Here is a 22,553-nt window from a genome sequence, read left to right as displayed (position 1 = left end):
CGTTTGAGTTACACAATTCTTGTTTCTTGATTTGTTAGTTGATCTGAATACCATGACCAAGAATGTGGTCAGTAACTAACTGCTAAAGATGTGATATATAGCCACAAAGCAAGCAGTGTGTAGCTGTAGGCCCTGGGCAGTGAACAAAGCTAGATAAACGATTACTGCCTATGCCTATAAACCTTTTGTGTCCACACTGACCAAGCCAGTGCCCGATGCAGCATTTTTAACAGTAGATGACAAAAGCTCCCAGCTGACTGAAAGGATGAGCTCAAGAAAACTAGGACACAGTCACCAGACATCAGAAACCCAGTCTGTGTGGAGCACCGAGCACACTGCTGCTGCTATTCACAACACCAGGGGTAGAGTTACTTAAGCTAGATGGAGGCGTACAGGGCACATTCCCCCTAGAGCCATCAGTCACATCTCCCACTGGTCCTGCAGCACCAGCTGCCCAGAGATGCAAGGCAACCTCTTCACAGGTTCAGTTGTACTCTGCACCAAAAATGACTCCGTGTATCTACGTCTTTGTCAGCACAAAAATCAGGCTCTTAGTTTCACTTTGGCCTCCTACACGGAGCCTAGCAACTTCTATTGGGCTAAGGTATTTCCTCCAGAAACCATCTGTGAAATCAGAAAGGCATTAAAGCCATGGGGCTTCATTCCATCACTGCTCTGGTTAGGATTAGCCAGACTCACCATTAAAAAGCCATGGTTTGTTTTATGTGATTTTAAGTAGCTTCCACTTCAGCCATTGGATGCATCTTTGTACATCTTTCTCTGTTCATTTTAAGAACTTATTGCCATAAAGTATCTCCTCCTTGTAAAGGAATCTGATTGCCTCTTCATCTTCATTGTAAGCTGAACAGACTCGGCTGTAAGCCACTGTGTTCCCCACAAAATAGTTTTTCATGGCTCTTTCCTGCACAATCCCTGTTTTTCCAACACCTTAAGAAACGTTACTCATAAGAGGTTTGCAATCCCTTCCTTTTTAAATTTCTCTCACAAATGCAAATATGTAATAGAAATCCTAATTATCCTTTGGTTCATTACCTTGCTCTGCATGGATGTGCCTGAGATAAAGACCAAAAAAGGGATTGGAAGAGGAGGACAGGAGCGTGCAGAGCTACACAGTTCACAGTCAAACCACATAAACACAAGAAAATCAAATGCAAGTGAATCCTACGTAGAGCAAGACAAACACTGCGAACTCCAAGTTTGGAGCACCCCAATAGCAACAAATATATGCTCTGTTGCTTAACAGAAGACTCCAGCAGAGTCCCTCCCTGCCCCACAACTCTGTGCTGAAAGTATTGCAGTGTTTTTGTCTTGAAATTTTGCAGTGGAGGTTTCTTAAATAATTTTGAGTTCTTCTGTAACAAAGAGCTGGCACATCCTCAGCTGCAGACCCCAGAACAGGACCCAGAGGCCTTCCTCTTGAGAAGAAAGGTTTTTTGATAGTAGCTGAAACATCCACAGGCAGTCCAGGTTATGTTTTGCCAAAGATTCACTGTTTCCATCATAACGACAGCAGGTAGCAACAAAGGGAGCTTGGCTTTGTTTCCTTCGCAGGTTTCAAGTCCTTTTGTTTGACCAGAGGGCATACAGCAGCTTCTTCCGTCCCTAGGGCTGCATCCTTTTTTTCTTTTTCGTTTTCTGCCAGTTTTTTTCACTCTTTGAAGCGTACACGTGCAATGCAAATAGAGTTGAGAGCCAGGTTAGGACACGGAGCGGTAAGGCACACAGGGCAACGTGCTGTCTCAGTGCTGTTAGTTCACACAGCAGCATTAGCAGTGAGTTCTGGTCATTCCCAGCAAGTGTCATTGGTACCTTTATCAAATCTTGATGTTATCATGCGTATCTTACGGGTTTGGGAGCTTTACAGTATTTTCGTAGTCCATAAATGACAGAATCCAGTATAAAAAAAGGTCAATATATTACTGTTGAAGGGTTGTTTTCTTCCTTTTTTTATACAAAAATTAAAAAGATCAAAATATATCACATTATTTACACATTGTGCTTCATGCTTAGAGATCACTGAAAAAGAACACACAGACAAACATTTTAGTCAAAGAGGAACGCTCCATTACTAATCTTGTTAATATCAAGATTGACAGGCTGATTTCTTCTAATATTAACAGTACCTCCAAACGATCTGGCACCCAATTAAAGACTTGCACGCTCAGGGCACGCTCACATCCTAACTGAGGGTTTGCAACCAGTTAGTAACATGCTTGCTATTATTAATTGGTGGCTTTTTCAGCCTTAGCAAGGTTTCGGCGTGGCGTTCCTGGCAGCTGTGCAGAAAGCAGCACGTGCTGTGGGCACGAAGGCAGGTAGGGTCCTGCTCTCAACAAGGCATGGTGCTGCCAGGCAGGCACAGAGCCCGCTGCTGGAGTGCAGCCACAGCCAGCACACACCTAACACAGCCCCACGGGGCCCACGCAAGGGAACATTACCATTACTCTCACTGTACCTTGTGCCAACATCCTGCTACTGGCAGTCCGTCTGGTCCCTGCAAAATGGAATATATGGATTTTATTTCTGTATCGATGGCTTTTTCAGTGTCAGAAGCAAAAACCCAAAGCTCAGTCCTTCAACAATAAAAAGAGCAGTAAAACAATTACCATGCAAAACCAATTCACTGTATATGCACAAAAGTGAACAGGCAGGCAACGTGATCTGTGCGTCACGCACAACACAAAACTCAACACCTCAGGATAAGAAAAATAAATGTTGACACTTCCTTGCAGCAAAAAAGAAAAGGTAAACACACACAAAGATCTGGAACCTCAATCTGCTTTAAAAAGTAGTGTTTTTGTGATCAGACCTGTTTGTGGAAAGCATGATGTGGAAACGTATCTTTTGTTCATACGCGCTTCTTGAGTTGGGGTTGATATATTTTTTAATGATATTCTAATTGTGTTCGATTCTGCAGTACTTAGTTTCTTTAAGAGAACTTGAGTTGCTGAACTGATGGAAATAGGATAGGCTGTGGGCTGTGGAAAGGGAGTGAAAATACTTGTCTTCTGATGAAGATGCAAGAAGCATACAGAAATGAGAAAGCTGGAAGAGTTTACTTACCAGGAGGAAAACACTGGAAAAGGAAGGAGCCCTCAGAAGAGGAACGGACTTTGTATGACCAACTTCTAGAGCTACTTTAGCAGAAATAGCTGACTTCAGCTGCCTTTTCTGATGCTGGATTTTTTAAGGCTCTTGGATCTCTGATTGCATGAATTGCTGCATGTAGAGCTACAGAGAGCACACATGCACCGACCCTTCCCTCAGAGCCATCTCCAAGTTAACTAGGGCTTGGAAGCCACGAAGACGTGTACACAGCGGAGAGAACTGCTAGTGCAAATAGAGGTCAAAATGCATTTTTACATTTTTTACTGTAAATGTCAGTCATCACATTTTTTGTATTCTGTATTGATTTTATATGTAAAATAGCCTATGCCCAATAAAAGAGATGCAGTGAAGTAAGGTTACCCTCTCCAGCTGCTCCTAGTGTGACAGGTCCAGTTATTTTCAGACTTTCCTATAGCATTACGGTAGTTGGAAGCACACACAGCTTTCTGCTGACACCAGCCAGCATTTTGGGCCATGACATTTATCAGTGTGGTCAGGGGGCGAAGGGTAATGGGGACAACACAGAGCAGCTCTGGCACCTGGAGACATCCTGACCTGACGCGTCAGAGCACATCCCAACACACCAGTGGTCACAGGGCCGATTTCCCTGGGCTTTTTTTCCCTTCTGGGTGTTCAGAATACTCATTTTGCCCATCATCAAACTCCACACATTTCTGCCACGCTTCACCTGAATGACTCCAGAACGTCAGCTCACAAAGTGCTTCGTAAGCCACAGGTGAGGCTCAGACCCCAAGCTGAAGAGCTGCTGAGAACCCAGCAGCCCCCTGTGAGTGTAGGGGGAGAAGGACAACACTCCCAGGCAGCATGCAACAGCTAATGACAGCTAACCCATCATACAGGCAGGAAAAAGTGCACAAGCTGCATTAACTGGTCCCTGAAATCAGCTGCAGAGAAATCCCCTCCTGCCCTTACAGTGCCTTCGATACAGCTTGACGTTGTGTATTTGTACAGTTAGGAAGGGACATGCTTGCAAATATAACATCTCTGGGGAGCAAATACGAAGAGCTGAAGCGGGCCTGCTGCTAATAATTGGTTTCTTTGACACATATGAAAGTAATTTAACTTTTTGAAAGAAAGCTTACTGCCCTTTTGTTTCTCTGAAGACAACTGCAAATCATCCAACATGCAGCATTTTCTATAGTTAAAAAAAAAAAAAAAAGAAAAGAAAACAATGACCTCTTTTAGCTAGTCATGCAGAACCCTCCGGATCAGCGAGCAGAGCCTGAACCTCTCTGCGTAATCAGAGGATTTCAACCTGAGCTCCACAGCACAGCACTGACGCAGGAAATGCCCTTTTAATGCCCAAAGGGTCGGTGAGCTCCAGCCACCACCCTGCAGCACCCCAAGGCTGTTCACTGGGGGCAGCTCAGCACCCAGCTGGTGCACAAGGGGAACTGAACTGGGCCACGGGTACCCAGAGAAGCTTTAAGATCTGTTGAAAGGTGTCAAGCAGCCCCGTGTGATCTCCCATGGCCCACCCTCCTTATCTAACAGTGGTGGGAAGAAGGCCCAATGGTGTCCTTCTCTGAGTGCCAAAGCAAAGCATCTTGTTCCAGCTCTGCTGTTTTGCATTGCTTTCTCTCCTTGGTGGGATTTACACCACAGCAGGACACACACAAGCCATGCAAGAAAGGAAAGAGCAGGTACTGTACCAGCGGGCAGGGCACGCTCACCCCATCCAGGCCTGGCAGACCTGGATCCCCATTGCTGCCTGTAATACTACGATCTCCCTGTTTAAGAAAAAATTAACTGCTTGTTGAGAGTGATAAAGGACACGAGAGTTACTTGAACAGGCATCAGTGCTTGAGCAGAAAGGAGAAAGAATGAGCTCAGAACTTTGCACACCCATTTCTGATGACACAGCAAATCAACAGAGTTGTTTTATGGTGGGGAGTTCACAGGCACTCAGAGTCTGTCATCTGGGAAATATCTTCTGTACTCAAAGCAGAGATTCTCATTTGAAAAAGATGAGGGTTAAATCATCCAGCATGTTGAGGGAGGAAAGGTGATCCATCAGAAACAAAATATTTGTAGCTCACATTCAATCTCCAAGCAAAATAAAGCACAGTGACTGAAGGACATTGTGCTGATATGGTTGAGTTCTACAACAGCTTTGATCGCTGAAGCTGTGCTGGTGAAGAGAGGAGAAAGCCACGTGTTTGGACAAGAAGTGTGTTTTGGGAGAGTTACAGCAGATAGCTGCACTCCTAGTTGGGTGCAGCTGAACGAAGGTGTAACAGTCACATTTAGGCATTTTCAGTAGTTGACACAAATTAGTCTCTCATCCTGAAACCACACAGCATTTCAGGGGATGGCTATCTCTGGTTTCAGCCATTCAACAAAGAGCAATAAAGAAAAGGAGATAAGTTTTACCAGGCCAGATAACCAGGGTGGATTTTTTCTTTTTTCTAAGCCACGTCAAAGGTTTGAAACACCCTGGAGAATTCCACCTTCCTCAGGCCCAAACATCAAGGCAGGTTTTCTGGGAAGGCTGTTTGTGTACACGCAGCACAGTGGCCTACAACGTGTCTGAGAAAGGACAGATCTGAGCTGCTAGCTGCTATCTCAGCCTGAGAAACACGGGAGGTCTCTGCTCCCAGAGGCACTTTTTGGCAGCCTCAGGGCTCATACATCACACAGCCTTGGCAGTATTAACATGCTATCAACACCAACCCACTTCCCCACGCGGGAGAGCTGGAGTCAGCGTGGTCCCTGTTCAGTTTGGGGAGATGATGGGATGAAGAGCTGACCTGACTTTCCAGTTGCCTCCCATCCACTGCATGGAGTTACTCCCCAACTGCAAATGTACTCGAAATCTAGGCAGGCAGCTTCACCAGGGCATGCTATCTCCTGAAGAGCATTATGAAGCCCATTGTTCCTGACTGCAATAAGAAGGTCTCTACACAAAGATTCTTTATTTTTACTGCTGTGGCTTGTCCCCATCTGGCCAGTGAGGAGCCCTCAAAGCGAGCACTGAACTTCCAGCAGTGCAGATAAAACAAACCATTAAGAAAAGTGAGAAAACAATAACCATCTGCTCTGATTTACTGCAAACTAAAGATCTACCAAATCCTCTCTCCCTTTCTCGGGCTGCAAAGCCACGTCTCCTTTCAGCCCCTGCAACACACACTTAGGATGAGGAAAGCAGAAGACATACCACGGGGCAGGGCTGGTCCAGTCCGGGAGGGCCGGGTTCCCCCTTCTGCCCTTTGGCTCCTTTTCTCCCCGGTATCCCTCGCTCACCCTGTTGTTGCAAAAAGAAAAAAGTATCAGGAACAGAGGGGTGGCTGGCAGGGGAAACACACCTTGTTTTTTCACTCTGCACAGTTATGGCAGTATCCCACCTTGCAGGCAGAGTAGGGATGTTTGCACCGGTGCAACCATAATGGGGTAATTAAATGACTGAAAATCGTTAGTTAAAGCAGGATAGTGCTAATTTAATAGGGTGGCTAAGTCACCAGTTACTGCTAGAGACAAGGCTGGTACTTGGCAGCAAGGAGTGTCAGGCAGCTCCCAGCACGGCACCAGCCACCAGCTGGGCACCCTTATATTTAAGGATCCCTGAAACAAAACCTGACTGGGATTCAGTTTCAAGGTCTATAACAAAACTAGCAATTCTTCCATACCTGGAGCTCCCAGGCTGCTCCAGCTCCTCCCAGTGTTTGCAAGCTGTCAAGGAGGGACAGGCTTGCAGAAAGCCCTTCCAAACCAGCAGGCATTCATAGAACATCCATACAGATACTGTGCCACAGAAAAGGCCTTACAGCAGTGAACTAAGAAACACTGGAGCTGGAGAGGAACCCATGCTGCAGGACATGAGATGAGAGGAGAGCAGCCAGTCCTGCCCCGGCCTGCTCATCCCCACCAGCACCCTTACAGCCATACCCCAACTCACCTTCTCTCCTCTTTCACTCTTCTCTCCCTTTTCTCCTCTGAGACCTGGGAAACCCTGTTACAGAATATTTTTTTTGGTCGGAAAGAAAAAGGGTTGTAAACTTACATGATGTACATACATCCCTGTATCTCAAATCAACAGAAGCAACCAGCAAAGGATAGGGCATTTTCTTCCTTTCTGACTGTATCTCAACAACTTATTGGGAAAGCTAGTGCTTTAACATACTCAGATAATATTTTATCTATAAGAGATGATGGTTTTCGTGAATCTGATACCAGTATTCTCAATTAGAAGGGGAAGCCCCCACAGCACCTTCAGCTGAGTGGTTCCTGGTGTGGTACAGTACTGCTGTGCAGTGTGAGCAGCCATCCAACAGCTGCCTTGAGTTAAGCCTCTTCCTACTGACATTGTTCCATAGGCACCCTAAGTAAGGCAGAGCACTCTATGCAGTGTTAGCTATGTATATTTGTGAGAACAGCAAGCAACCTGGATGTCCTTTACATGTGATTCACATTTCTACACATTACAATTAACTTCCTCCATACTCACATCTAATCCCGGCTCTCCTGGCTTTCCCTGCAGTTGTAAAAACAAAAACAAGACACGTTGGACTTGATTTCAGGGAAAGACTCCCACTTGGTGACATACTATGTTGGGGATGCTGAGGGTTGCACACTGAGCTGAGGTTCTAGAGATCAATATTGGCAATTCAGACTAGTAAGAGGCTTTGGCCATCAGTAACCTGGCTTCCATGGAGCTCCAGCAGGGAGCAGGAGGAGATCTAAGGCAGGCCCACACCAGTGATTACCTTCTCTCCTTTGGTACCGGGTAAGCCGATGAGCCCTGGGGCACCAGGGAGACCCTTGAAGACAGTTAAAAGAAAAAAAAAAGCATTAGGAACGTTGCTGTAGGGCTGGGTTCTGCCAACAGCCAGAAATGAGGTGTAGGGAAACAACTCACAGCTGGGCCCGTGTCGCCGTGCTCCCCCTTCTCACCACTGTCACCTTTTTCTCCCTTTGCACCATCCAAGCCCTGCAGAAATGAAACACTGGCATCAGCCAAGCGGCCTTGGGAACATCCTTAGGTGGGAAGCTGGTGCAAAAAGGCAGGATTGTGCCCTCAAGCAGAGCAGTGCAAGCATAAAACCCACCGTACCATGCCCAAACACAGCTGGGACAAGGACAAGCAAGGACAAGGACACCTCCCAGCGCTCACACCCTTGCTGCTGTTAATGTTTTCCTTTTGATCAGCCCATACAAGAAATAGTTGAAAATAAAGGTTTCAGTATGTGGGTTTGGAAATGCAGACTTGCATGTGCTGCAGGCTGTCAGGACTCCATAGTGGATTTAAGATCATAAAATGTATTTGGAAGGAAGAATGGCTTATTTTCAAAAACACCAACTGCTGAACAACACAATCAAGGGATGTGTTGTCACAAACAGTGACAAAAAATCAGTTCCCAGAGCTGACAGTCCTTTGTGATCCCGCAAATAATGCAGTGGCAGGCTGGAAACAGTGGGTGACATTTAATTTATTGACTTACTTTAGGCCCCTGGATTCCTGGAGGACCCTACAGGAAAGACAATGGTGCATTATAAGAGCAGAATTTAAAAACAAACCCCTACGTCTGCTCCCCAAACCACTTCTTGCTGAAGTTACGGGCTGACAATGGCTGAAATATTTCTTCTTCAAGACAGGTGGTAGTTTATTTGGTTCTCCTACGTCAAATCAGTGGGAAGGAACTGTAAAAGGCTGCAGTGCATAACACGCAACAATAAAGCGCTGAGGAGTCAGCTCTGGAGGGAGAGCTCTGCAGCAGCACAGAAATGCTGTGTGGTTGTGAAACATTACCCTACGTGGTCTCCCCATGGTGTCCACGGACTAGTGAAGGTCTCCCAGCTTTCCAGGCACCCCTGGCAGCTCCTTTGGGAGCACTGTAGGTACTGAACACCTCCGAAACCTGCACTGAGAATGACTGTGTGTATTCACATCACTGCTCACCTCCTCTCCCACTGCATTCTGCCATTGAAAAAAAATGACTCAGGCAAATTTGTGGGAATATCAGTACCGTGGTGGTGGGGAACTTAAATTCACAGCAGCCCGGATTAAACAGCAAAACACCCTCCCCTTCTCCTTTCACTAACTGTATAACACAGTATAACAAAGCTGCAGCTCTGCTCTATGTCCCATCGTCCTACCATGGGGCCGGGCAGTCCGGGCGGTCCTGGCTCCGGGATGATCTGCACAGAGGAATTAAATGGCACATTAATGGGGCTGGGCACGGGGCCACAGAGAAAGCAGGCAGCTCAGGAAGGAAAACCCAGGACTGCTGTAGCCCGGCCTCTAATTTAATAGAGGTAATCCAAACATCTGCTAAGCAAAGAGAATTTGTAGGTAAATGGATCTCACAAGCATACGAATCAGGCCGGCCTTTGAAATGAGAGGCGTGGGCCAGGCTACTCAGTACATTTGGTAGATACAATGGAAAATGAGGTCATTTTCCATATGGACACAAAGAAACCAGGCTTTTTGTTTTGAAAAAAATCATAATTAGAGCTCACATGTCATTAATAAACACCAATCAAAATTCATAACTTTTTTTTAACACTAAGCAAAAGGCGTGAAGAAAGAAAAAAGCAGAGCAAAATCCCTATAAAACAGCACAACACTCAGTATGTTTTTAGAGCAAAACAAAATAGCATCCAATATCTCAGCCACTAAAGCAGAGTCCGAAGCAGCCATGTGGTGCCTGGTAATTTCCCTCATCTTCCCTATTGCACAAACCCCATTTAAAGGCGTGCTGAAGTTCTCATGGGAAAGGGCTGTTCTGTGCTCTGCACTGATGCACACACCAACCTGCCCTCCCTTTGCCTCATGGATGAGGCTTTGTGGTGTCAGTGCCTTACGTGGTTGTTCTGCAAACACGGTGATCCAGTGTCTCCTTTGTCTCCTTTTGGCCCATCTGCTCCCTAAAAAATATGGATTTTGCACGGAAGTGTCACATCTCCCAAAAAGAACAAGAGAAAAATGCATCTATCTTCCCCTAAACGCCATCCTCCCTTGCTCCAGCAACAGCCAGGGAGCTGAAAAGGAGATTTTCTTCAGGCTGGAGCATGCATTTCATTCTGAAATAAGCCACTGTCAGCATCATTAGCTAGGAACACTCCGAGTTCCCACTTCCTCCAGCTGAAGCAATGTAAAATGGACAGGCTGCTGCCCAGCTCAACAAAACCCAACCTCACCCCAACACCTGCAGCACTCAGTGCAGTGCAGCAGCACGCAGACGTACCGGTGGACCGGATAAACCCATTTCTCCCGTCTCTCCTTTCGGACCCGTGATCCCTGCACTGCCTTGGTCACCCTTAGCTCCTTTGGGACCCTAGAATTTTATAGAAAACAGACACAGGTGTTCAAGAGAACCAACTGAAACGACAACCAACCAACCAACTTCTGCCTTTCTGCTGTTGTTTTTTCTTTCTCCCTCACTGCAGCGCCAACTCACGAAAACACGTTTTAATCTTAAAACTCACACTACTGATTTTGTAGACACAGCAGAATTTCAGTTGGCCCTAGCAAGGCATGCAGCAATTTAGGGTTTGGAAGGTTTACGTCAGAATTTGAGGCTGTGTCATGAACAACTTGTAAAAGCAGCCCATTTAACACAGCACATGTGGACAAGAGCAGCATCTGCATGCTCAGGGCTGAGTGTTTAACTCAGGGAGGTGCAGCTGGACACCACAGGGCTTTAGGGGCAGGCTGAGGTTGGCTTTCACAGGGGCATCCACCACAGACACACACACTGCACCCCTCTCTAATTCAGCTCCGCTCTCTCCTGCACCATTCCACCCCATCCAACCACGCCGTGTACCTTTTCTCCATCCAGCCCAGGTGGACCTGGCAGGCCCAGCTCCCCCTGAAGCAACACGAAGAAAGCAGAGCCAACAGTGAATTAAGTCAGGAAATAATCCCAGGAAAGTGTTTTGTGAGGGAAGAAGTTATTCATTCATGCTGGCTACGGGTTGAGCAGTGGAGGGTGAGGATGACACCCAGGTTTGATGGGCTTCACTGGCCTAGCACAATCTGGGCTGAGGTTGGGCAGCACCAAAATCCTTCCCTGTCCCATCTGCTGATACACACGTGTCAACAAATTAAGCTTTCTTTCAAAGATAATAAGTTACTGGCTATCAGATACGTACAAGGACAGTGGCAGGGACACGGTGGCAGGGCAGGAGGTGGGCTCAATGCAAGCTATGATACTCCCAACCCCATCTCAGACACTTTCCCCCATTTTCTTCTTCCTCCCACCCCATGCAAAGTCCCAGATGAACCATGATTTCACCCCTCAGGTGGAGGGCAGGGAGTGGATTCCTCCTTGGGACACCTGCCTCTGGAGAAGGCCGAGGACCAAGGAAAGGAGACACTCTCTTAGCTGTTGTATGGAAACTTGGCTTTTTCAGCTTGAGGGAGCATTAAGGAACATTTCCTTCACCAAAAAGCCCCAATTTTAGGAGACATTTGCCCACCCTCGTTACACGACAGCCACTAACAAACACCAAGCTCTCTTGGCAGCACAGCCTGCAGTGGTCAGCCTTACCTTGGGGCCTGGACTGCCCTGTGGGCCTGGTGGGCCTGGGGGACCCGGTGAGCCCTAAAAAGCAGCCAACAAAAGAAGCATGAACACAACTGCTTTGCCCTCCACGGAGCACACGGTGTGCTCAGTGCTGGAGCCTTGCACCAACACCCTCAGAGCCAGCACAGAAGTGCCAATGGGCTCAGCCCCCAGCACTGAGGGTGTTGGTGCAAGGGAACACACGCCCCGAGCCATGCAGCAGGCAGGGTGCTGTGGGGTGTCAGTGCAGCCCCACATTGGATTGTGTTGTTTACACACTTAAGCAAGGCCTTCTTCCCATGCTCTGCTGGATACGGAGAGCACAGAACCCCTCACGTTGTGATCTGCAACTTATCTCACACAGCAAACTCTCAGCCTCCCAGCTGAAAAACAACCCCGTATCACACCTTTTCTCCACGACCACTCCTTCAAACATTATCACATTAATCACACTGGAAGCTGCATAAAGCAATCACTTCTCCACGCTCCATTCCCACATACGGTCAAGCGTGCAAACAGCCAGCAAGCAGAACTGTGATGGCTGAGCTGTGGGGTGTGCTCCCCACATCCACATGCACGTCCTGCAGATGGGCTCTGCTGCTCCTGCTGGGGCCACCCCAACAAGCTCCATCCACAGCCTCCACGCACGGAGCTGCATGCCGTGCTCCTGTCAGAGCAACCCGTGCAGACATCTGGCAAACGGTAATTACCACCACTTTGTGTATCCCCGCAGCCTGTTATAAAACAATTAGGTTGGTTCTCAAACGTGTCTGTAATCAAATATTTATTCTGTTTGCCTTTCTTTTATCCTAACACAAGCAGCAGTGAGAGGCTCGGAGGGCACTGGGGTAGGTTAGTGCCTGGGCACCGTACCCCTTCCTCCCACTGCCTTCAAGGACACTCGAACAGAGACAGTCTGCAGTGAGAGCCACACGTAGGGTGGAATAAACCCTTCCCTCTGGGGCTGGCTCCTTGCTGAGACCTCACCACCCCCAGGAACCAGCTCACCTTGAGTGCATCCAGGATGCGGCCATCATAGTCGATCACCACGGTGTCACCCTGTTCCCCTTTCAGGCCAGGGGGACCCTGCAACCGAGGACAAACCCTGTTCAGTTTTTGCAGCACCTGAGGAGCAGGCAGTGTGACAGCAAGGACCTGGCAGCCTGGTGTCTGAGGGTGGGGATTACCAAGCACCAATGTAAATCAGTTCCTAGACAGCTGTCATCCATCCAAACCTCAAAAGCCTATGGATGCAAGTAATCGAGAGGTGCATCAGAATCATTACTCGAGCAACTGCTTCTAACAAAAACCAAAAAATGATGACAGGATGGTCACGCTGATGGGAACATTTCCCATTGCTGTCTCCATGGGCAGTCTTCGGTATTGTTTTAACACACACCATCTGTATTTCCTAACACAGAACTGATCCTTACACCATTTGACAACACGTTAAACAGGAGGAGGTGGTGTAGCTCGGGGCACAGCAAACACACTGCTCTGAGCTGAAAGGAAAACCCTCAGAGTCCATACCCGGGGTCCGATGGAGCCGACTCCTCCCTTCTCACCAGGTTCACCCTGAAAACAGAGATCACGTTTTTAGTTCCAGAAACACCAAGGAAAATAGGGAATATTTATCTCACAACAAGCACAACTGCATGAGGTGCCGGGATGTGTTTCAGATTCAAGGCAAAGTATGGCACCGCAACAAGGAACGGCTGCACCCAGCAAAAGAGAAAAACACAATGAAGCACGCAAAAAAACCCAACAGATCTGACTTCAGAACAAATGCATTTTGCACACAGTGACACTGGTGGGAGCTAGCTGGCAGCAGGAACACATCCATCTCATGGTGCAAGCCTGCTGCTCCCACCATGCCAAGCTCTGGCTCCTTGTGCTGCAGCTTCTCTGTTTGCTTCAGGCTGAATATTGCATGTGGAAAGTCTCAGCCAACATGTTTAAACCATTTCTGAGGGCGAGTTTAAGGGAGAAGAGTGCCAATATTTTTTATTATTATTATTTTAATTTTTACATTGGGAGATTTGAATGGTGGTAACATTCCCACACAGTGACCTGGAGTTCAGCTCAGGATTCAGGACTGCCCCCTCTGCCATACCCGTGGAAATCTATTCATGAGTCAAATTAAAGCCCTCGACAAAGTAAAGAAAAAATGTACGAACACGAGAACTTTTCCTAAAAAAGTTTCAATTCAGCAGATCCTAAGGAGAACAAACAAGCACTGCTACCATATTTTTAGAATAAAAAATGTTGGAGGGTCATCCAAGCCCATGTTTCTGCATCCTATACAGCCTAGCAAGGAGCCATGGCTGTTCGATACAGAAAACACAACCAGGGATAGATCAGATGAAATAAGAAGCAGCTGAGGAGGGAAGAGAGGCTCATGAATGCTGTCCATGTTATATCATCACCACTTAACATATCAAAACTGTCTTACTACATCTCTTTGCAGTTCTGAAGATAAGTAGAACAGTAAGGCACATAAGTGCTCTCCACTTTGAAGCGATACCACAACAATCAATGCACGAAGATCAAAATGCGATCAGAGATTTAGCTATCAGGGGAAGAAGAGGCAATCCGGCGAGAAACATTAAAGGAGGTGATTTTTGGAAACTCTTACATCCATCTCCAGCTTACATTAAGCTGCCAGAAAAAGGTAAAATATTCCTCAAAATCCCCCTGCCCCAGTTTATTTCATTTTTGGCACCTGATGAGACTTTTAGATAGTAAGAGCTTATGCCACCAACTGAGCCAAGACACACTGCTGTGGAGTGCTGGCACAGTGGGCTGGCACTCACCTTGGGTCCTGGTGCACCATCCGTGCCATTCTCTCCCTTCAGACCCGTGCTTCCTTTTTCTCCCTGAAAGTTAGATGATTTAGATGAGCACTATATGGGTAGGATGGGGAACAGATTTTTCCAGGTTGTAATTCTCTTGCTTTATTGTTACTTTTATGTGCAGAAGTGAAGAAAGCTCTGCTTTTAGCCTAAAACGTGTCACACTGCCTACATGCAAAATGGGGAACTTTCAAGATTAAGGGAAGCTTTCAGCCTTAGCAGTTTTGCTGCAGGCTGTGTGTTCATCTGCAGTGCTGGCTCCATAACCACAGCTCCCACGGGGAGCCCACTGGGGACAAAGCCCCATCCCAAAGCCCAGGCCACCACCAGCAACACTGCTCGAAGTGCTTCAAGTGGAGGCTCTCCATGGCAATTCTCTCCAACAGCCAACAAGTTGCAAACCCAAGGCTTTCTGGGCAGAGTTACCAAGGCAGAGGGATGAGTTACACATCTCTTTCTCCGTGTTTTGTTCTTTTTCCATGTTCAGGCAGAATCACATTTCTCAGCATGACCCAATTGCAACGCAGTGCCAACAAGCAAGCCAGAAAGCAACAGGTGCTGCCAAGCACACGGATTAGAAAGACAAAGCAGACACTCACCTTAGAGCCCGAAAGTCCTGGTTCTCCTGGGATGCCATCATCACCCTGACAAAATGAAACACATCAAGTGAAACACAAAAAGCTTGTACCCATCTGGGTTCAACTCTTCATTCATCCCCATTGAGTTTTGCATGGATCCAAGCCCCACTTGGTTTTGCAGGAAGCCAGGGGAAACCTGCAGCACTGTCTTCTGCTCCCATCCAGCTCTGTGTCAGCCTCCTCTGTTCACAGGTGTGGAGTGTGGCCACAGAGTTTTATATCTGACCCACACAGGAGTTTGGGGCAGCCAGAGTAATCTCCTGCAGGCCTACTGCAAGCTACCACCCATCCTCATGGACTTCGCTCTGACCACCAGCACACCAGAAAGAGATTTTCTGGGGCTCATGTGTCACGCTTTGTTCTTCTCCTGAAGTAATACTGTCCCGTAGGTGCATGCTCAAGAGGTTAATTCTGCCAGGCAGTTATCAAACTCAACACAAATTGTCTTCTGAAAAATGCACATGGCCATGCCTGCTTTGGGGAGAATCAGCAAGAGGGAATGGCTGGGTCCTGTCAGCACTTCAGTTTTGGTTGAAGGCAGTGATTTATTCACTCCTTGATGGGGCCAAGAGCAGAAAACTTGGACACGTGCATCTCCCACTCTTTGACACCCAACCCAAACAGAGCATCTGTCCTTCTGAGTGTGGGAAATTCCTTCACTGCCCATGAGAATTGACCGCATGGTGACTGTGTGTGGCCATGCCTCTCCCTGGGCCCTCCCAGGAAACTCAGCCCACCACAGGGCCTGTTGGGAGATAACGTCCTCCAAAAGCTCCCCAGTCGAGCTTGAATTATTTGAGCAAAAGGGCTCAGACCTACTGCTTTGTTTTGGCACTCAACTATTTCATTCTTTTTCTCTACTGGGCAGATGTGATTGCAGCTTCTGGTCTGTTTGCTGTAATGAAAGCCATGCTACAGGCACGGCAGCATCTGCACTTCGGGGTCATGCAGTCTCAGCTCATCATGCAGCACGCAGGAGGGACCCTGGGGAACACCACTGAGGCCACTACAGGCAGCCAGGACCTCAGCTTCTCCATCACCCTCTGGAAGCTGCTTCCCTAGTCTAGCAATCAGCAAAGCAAAGAAAAATCACTGCTTTACCTTCTTCCCTTGCAAGCCGGGCTCGCCCTTCAACAAACACAGAAGGGAAAGATTATTAGGGAAAAAGAAAATAAAGTCAACTGTACCAGTACTCAAAATTCATCGTCAAGTTCAAATAATTTGCTTGTGTTGATCAGCTTTATTCCAACAGAATGGAAAAAAGCACGTTCCTACAGCACGCTGACCTCCAACCCCCACAGTTCCTTCCACACAAGGTTCGATTAGGGACAGGGGCTGTGCTTTTTGTGTAGGTCGCACATTCAGACAACTCTAAGTCATCAGCTAATTCAGTATCTGATCAATATGGACGAGAGCAATTCCACCGTGAAACACGTTATGTTCATTTCTACTCCCCCTCTACAGAAATATGTCAAGAATCCTTGTTAAAATTTGTTTACCACCCACCTTTGGCCCCGGGGGTCCCCTGGCACCCTATGGAATGAAAAATCGGTTGGTTATATGTATTTGACAATAGAGAGAAACAGAATACAGACACGTCCAGGAATATTTCAATCCTCATGAAAAAAATGGTGCAGATGCCAACTTCTCACCCTCCCTTACAAATACCACCATGCTCCCAACAGCAGCTGGTAAATAGACATACATATATTTTACATGTCCATTCTATGCATTATAATTTTTGGCCTCAATAAGGAAAGACATGAAAGCACCCACTGCACAGCATGCAGCACACGGAGCAAAGGATGCCCTGGGCAGTGCAATGCAAACACCTTTGTGCAATACTAACCACGAGGCCGTCCTCCCCCGGCTCACCCTTAAGGCCCTACAAAAAAAAAAGAAAAAAAGAAAGAAACAACAAAAGAAACAACACTGGAAGTATCATTCCTCATTCTCAACACTCAGTAATAATCAGGCTGTCCTGATTATCACCTAATAGCACTCTCTCTCAGCTTGTTTCTTTATTAAATGAATTGCCAGTGATCTGGAGATTTGTAACAGGTCTTCTGAAGGCTACAAATCACTGGGGAGATCCCCTTTGGGCTCTCTGCATTATGGCTGGTGGCCACAAACACACAATCCAGGTCCAGCTCTTTGCTCCAGAGCTGAAGACAGAAACCTCCCCTCTGCTCCCTCACCCCATGTTCCAAAGCTCTGCAATGCAAGTGACCACCAGAGCTGGGGACACAGCATTTGGGATGGGGAAGGGGATGCTGTTAATTCTCTTCTCCCTCGCTGGGCTGGGGACTGCCCAGTATGTGCCCACGGCACATCTCTGGTCCTTACAGGGGGGCCTTGAGGTCCTCTTGGGCCATCCTTTCCTGTGTCACCAGGAGGCCCCCGGGCACCTGGGGGTCCTGGTGGACCAGGGGGGCCAGTGGCTCCATCTCGACCTTGATCACCCTAGAAGAAGTTCACACAGACATGGTGAGATGAAACAGTGTGGGCAAGCACAGCAGCTTGGCATTGACCAGGAGGTGCCACAATCACATGCATTGCATCCCCAGGCCATAAGTGCCTTGACCTCTGCCATCCTGGAGGGGATTAACTGTAGTAGTCAAGGCTGGGAGCAAGCTCAAAGCAGCTCCAGGACCTTTGAGTCTAGTTCCTTAACTGGGATTTTGCCCAATGCCTTCTAACAGGTTTTCATCTCATTAAGCCTTTTCCCAGCAACCGTCTGCATAGAAACCCATTCAACATACCCAGAAATAAATGAAAGCCAACAGCATGCTGGCATGGAGCATGCACACAAGCCCAGACCTCAGTGGACCACGCCAATCCCCCCCTTGCCCCCCCAAAAAAAAGCAGTTATTGGTAGTAGACTTTAAGTACAGCCAAAATCCTATATTAACATCCAGCTCAGCTGACACCCTACTGGGATGCAAAGGAACAAAGCATTTGCTGCCTCTCCTTGTGACTGCAAAGGTTCAGTGCATGCTGAGCAAGAGGGGAGCATGGAGAGGGGCTGTGCTGGCTCCTGCAGGCTCCTGACCTGCCTACACAACAGAAATCCTCACGGAAAGGCTGTGCCATAAATCCTTTAGCAACATCTGGATGGGTTACCAGCGAGGCACCAATGGGACAGTATTTAATATGTGGTCCACCCTCAAATCACGGACAAGTGTGAGATTTTGAGAAGTCCTTAAGTGACATAACAGCACAAATCTCACTGCCTTTCAGCGAGATCTGCGCTCCTAAATCACTTGCATAATTTTTAAACATCCTATTGCTAATCCTGAACGCTGCATCCAATTATGACAAGTCTCCCGCTGAATTCTGCCTAATTAGAAAGTCACATTTAGAGCACGGGGATTTAGACAATTGCATTTTAATGTCTTTTATTTTATGATACCAGCACTGCTCATATGCCCTATGAATTATGAATGGGACTTGCTGCATGATCCCCACTTCCCAAATGCTGAAATCACATCACTTTTAAGCCTCCTCTGCTTTGTCACTCCCCCTGAACTCTGACGGGGCTCACCCTGGCTGCTCCTTACAGACACCTCTCTGCGTGCAGCTCACGGCAGCGACCATTTCAAACAGCACCAGTGCACCATCAGCCAGAAAGAGGGAACAAAAGCAGCTCAAAGAAACACAGCAAACTGGAGGCAGCAGATCTGGTACGTCTACCTTGAGCAGGCGGCGGCTAAAGACAAGCTGATCGTTAGCCAGAAATCCGTGATTGAGGCGAGGGAAAACCATCTGGCACAGTGCAGGGGAAGGCAGAAGAGGAAAGAGCAAGAGTTTAGGATGCAAGCACAGCACAGAGCGAGTTTGAAAGGGCACAAAATGCATAACAATTCCTCTTCGATAATTAATTGATGTATGAGGAGAAGATCTAGGCAGACCACCAGTGGCTTTAATGTTCCGGGTACACTGGAGGCTCAGTACCCGGAAACAGTACACAGTGAAACAAATCTCTTTTCATGAGTTTACTGCACAATAGGACATCCAAGGCTGCTGGGTATGGAGGATTCTCCACAGAAGGATTTTTCTGCAGAATGCAGAGCATTTTCCAGTAAAAAACACATGGGATATATCCCAGCATTTCTCCGGAGACCAAATATTATCTTCTTTTTAGAGGCTAAAATGAATACTGATGTACTCCCCAGCCTGCAAAACACCGATAAATCTCTCAGATTTATATGATGCAAAAACAATGTATTCAGACCATGTCAGTAGTCATTGCTATTGTCTTTCAGCTTTCCCTCTTTATCTAGAGAAGCAGTATGCTTCCTTTCTTGGGCTGTTTTTGCTTGCTCCCTTTCCACCATCCAGCCTGGGGTATGGCCATCAGAGGACCACAGGAGGGGAGAGAGAGGGATGGAGCAAACAGGACATCCTCCAGGAAAGAGGATTTTCACTCCGCAGAGAGAGGTTTCAGCTCAGCCCTCACTCAAATACAGCCAATCTGGAAAGGAATAACGCCCAAATCCTAAAGGACAAAACCAAAATGAAGCCACATTCACATTAATGGTGTCACAGAGCCCTTGCACATTTTATTTCAAACAATCCCTGCTAAGGATGCTGACCAGCCCTTAGGGGCACGAAATGCAGAGATGTCATTTCTGGCTCTGCAAACATCAGGCTCTGCAGAGAGGAGGGTACCAGGGGAGCATGCAGTAAGCCAGAGCTGCCCCAAACTGCACTGGCCCTGAGGCATTCAAGCTAAACGGCCGTTGGATCTGAGCCTGCAAAGCAATGTGGGCTCAGAGAAAAGAAACCTTGAACACTGACATTTGTCAGCTTCAGAGTATGCAATTTAGCTATTTCAACATCACGTTTCAAAATCAGTAAACACTATAAAGAAAGATCTGTATGTTTCTGCATTGACTGTCACAGTGAGCCCTGCAGGACACTCCACATGCCTGGACACTGGATACATCCTGGTGATGCTGCACTGCTGTCATCCCTGAGCTGCCACCTCTCAGCAGGAAAGTGCCTGAGACATTTTGGTAAAGCTCACAATCCTTCCTTTGGCTCTCCCCCTTCACCTGACCTCCTCCAGTGACTCCCACCGTGGAGCCTGTACTGCCAGAAGTCATATGTGTGATTCTTTGAAATGCATGAGGACGAGCACATGTTGAAGCCGTTCTTTTCCCACTCGAGAACCAATCTGGCACCACTGCCACACGCACAACCCAGATGTCCCAAGTTCATCACTCCCATCATCTGTCTAAACATCTGCATTGTCAGTGAGAACAGCATCAGCTAAGCCAGGGTAATAAATACAGAGCGGCCATCCCGCAGGGAGCTGGCCTGGATTATAAAACTGTTCAGAGGTATAAGGAAGTGTTTAAGAGAAACCAGCATGAATCACAGGGCACAGAGGTCCCAGCCCTGGCAGCACCCTGCTTTGGCTCCTTCTTTCCTCCCCAGAGCACTGAGGACACGTGCTCTTACAATTTCCCTGGCATTGCACCAGTGCTGGGTATGTTTGTTCCATCCCTCGTTAGGGGCAGCTCCGCAGTGCCCTTCACAGGTCCTCAAAGTGCTCAGTTCTGCCTGGAATAGCCCATCAAGAACTGCTGTCTCAGGCCTCCAAAAATCACCACCCCAACAACCACACAAGCCGCACTCGTGTGCAGTAACCACGTGTCCACGCTGCTCTCAGGTATTAATTAGGGACAGATTTAGCAGCAGACACTGACACATCCGTAGCTGTTCCCCAATATCCTCCATCTCACCTCCATCGCGTGCAGCCCCTCCAGAACCAATCCAAGTGCTATTTTCTTTTAATCCATCATCCCTGCTGATAACATTTGTCTTCACTGACACGCACTGTCCCAACCCCACCTCCCGTAGACACGCACATTTGTGAGCACGCAGTGCTGGATACATCCAGAGTTATTTATCTTCCCGTTGATGTGATGACTTGCTGTGACATCTTTCAAAATCAGCTCAACAAAGCTACCAGTGAAACTCGAGGAAGAAGATAGATTAAATTAAGAAATAAAAAATAATCTGGGCCAGATGGTATCAATAAGTTTCATATCCAATTCAACCCTGAATGCTGGAGATAAAACTGCAGCGATTTCCAGAGCCAAGCACTGGTTGGTAGACCTACTTGGGCTCAGCTCTGATAGCCTTGTTCCTCAATCCTTTCCTCCCAAGATCCTTATGAGCCTTTTTCTTATTCTTGTGTAAAAGCATATAGATATATGTAAATAAAAGCAAAATGACACGAGTAAAATGAAATCTGGACAAAGATCAACCATGGGAAAATAAGCACGTAATTATCAGTAGATTAAAGCAAGGGACAAGCATTGCTGTGGATGCTGGCACTCACGTCTGCAAGCGCAGCCCAGCCCTGCCCCACTGCTCTGCAGGAGGATGGGGGCTGCAGAGGTCCCCCACTTACCCGGCAGCATCACACCTGGAGTTCTGAAGCCTGGTGAGCACCTCTAGCGCAAAAGCAGATCACCAACCCCACATTTGCCCTCTTCTCCCACAGAATTAACCCACAGCCCCACCAAGGAGCAAAGACTCATGGCTGCGTGCAGCTGAATCGCCTCTCAAAGCCTTTTCTGAGGGTGGGTGGGCACTCAGAACAAGGCTGAGACCTTACACCGAGCCCCTCCACAGTTGTGCAGGAATAAATCTGGCTGAGGAATTTTAGGGGCTCCCCAAGTCCGAGGGTGACATTTCCAGATGCACCCACGGAGGTGCTTTGGGAAATGACACCAGAAAGCATTTAACAGCTTCGAAGGGGGAAAACTGTAATAGACAGAACAGTTTCCCCTTGCTTAATTACTTAATTATCTTCATTCTCAACCACAGGCAGCCTAGGCATCTCCTGCACATCACCCTTTTCCCAGCAAGAGAAGAAAAACCTCTACCCCACCCAACACAGTGCAGGCCTTGCCTTGGGACCTGTCACTTGCCACCGTGTACTGGTTCTCTGATGCCAATGGACAATGAACACAACTTCAAGAGGAGAACAGAGCCCATCTCTGATGTGGAAAGAAGAAATAAGGGATAGGAAGTCATGTGAAACTCTTAATGGGGCCCATGAAGATCTTCAGCTCCTTTCCCTGCTCTCACGGTTAGAAAAAAAACAATGTGAAGAGCTCCAATGGCAAATAAAGCATTTCCAGAACCGCTGCATGGATAGAGCTGCATACTTTGCACAGTGACCAAACCCAACCAGAGCTGGGAGTAAAACAACACGCTGTGTCATACTCACCCTCGGGCCGATGTCCCCTGCTTCACCCTGCCACCAGGCAAAACAGCAAAGGTCAGCTATTAGAGGTCACATTTCAAACATGAGGAACCGAGCGCAGGGTCAGCTGGACGAGGGAACAGGGGAAGTGGGAAGAGTCCTATTGCTTAACATATTCAAAACC

At 47.5% G+C, this 22,553-nt stretch overlaps 1 protein-coding gene across 1 annotated transcript in view; it reads right to left on the bottom strand.

The window, feature by feature from the left end:
• Window positions 1-7,826: 7,826 nt before the first annotated feature.
• COL23A1 (collagen type XXIII alpha 1 chain) overlaps window positions 7,827-22,553 on the bottom strand; it is a 140,699-nt gene continuing 125,972 nt past the window's right edge. The window contains exons 4-16 of the mRNA XM_065735071.1: window positions 17,491-17,607; window positions 17,020-17,029; window positions 16,246-16,272; window positions 15,106-15,150; window positions 14,468-14,530; window positions 13,185-13,229; window positions 12,663-12,740; window positions 11,640-11,693; window positions 10,914-10,958; window positions 10,335-10,424; window positions 8,589-8,615; window positions 8,006-8,077; window positions 7,827-7,907 (exon numbers count right to left, since the gene is read on the bottom strand). Of these exons, the coding sequence (XP_065591143.1) occupies window positions 7,827-7,907; window positions 8,006-8,077; window positions 8,589-8,615; window positions 10,335-10,424; window positions 10,914-10,958; window positions 11,640-11,693; window positions 12,663-12,740; window positions 13,185-13,229; window positions 14,468-14,530; window positions 15,106-15,150; window positions 16,246-16,272; window positions 17,020-17,029; window positions 17,491-17,607 (754 nt within the window). The remainder of the gene's footprint in view (window positions 7,908-8,005; window positions 8,078-8,588; window positions 8,616-10,334; window positions 10,425-10,913; window positions 10,959-11,639; window positions 11,694-12,662; window positions 12,741-13,184; window positions 13,230-14,467; window positions 14,531-15,105; window positions 15,151-16,245; window positions 16,273-17,019; window positions 17,030-17,490; window positions 17,608-22,553) is intronic.

Source organism: Cyrtonyx montezumae, unplaced genomic scaffold, assembly GCF_038088225.1.
Source record: "Cyrtonyx montezumae isolate F1298 unplaced genomic scaffold, pur_monq_1.0 scaffold_18, whole genome shotgun sequence".
Lineage (NCBI taxonomy): Eukaryota > Metazoa > Chordata > Aves > Galliformes > Odontophoridae > Cyrtonyx > Cyrtonyx montezumae.
Note: the sequence above shows the minus strand (reverse complement) of the source record. Positions and strands in the feature narration are given on the sequence as shown.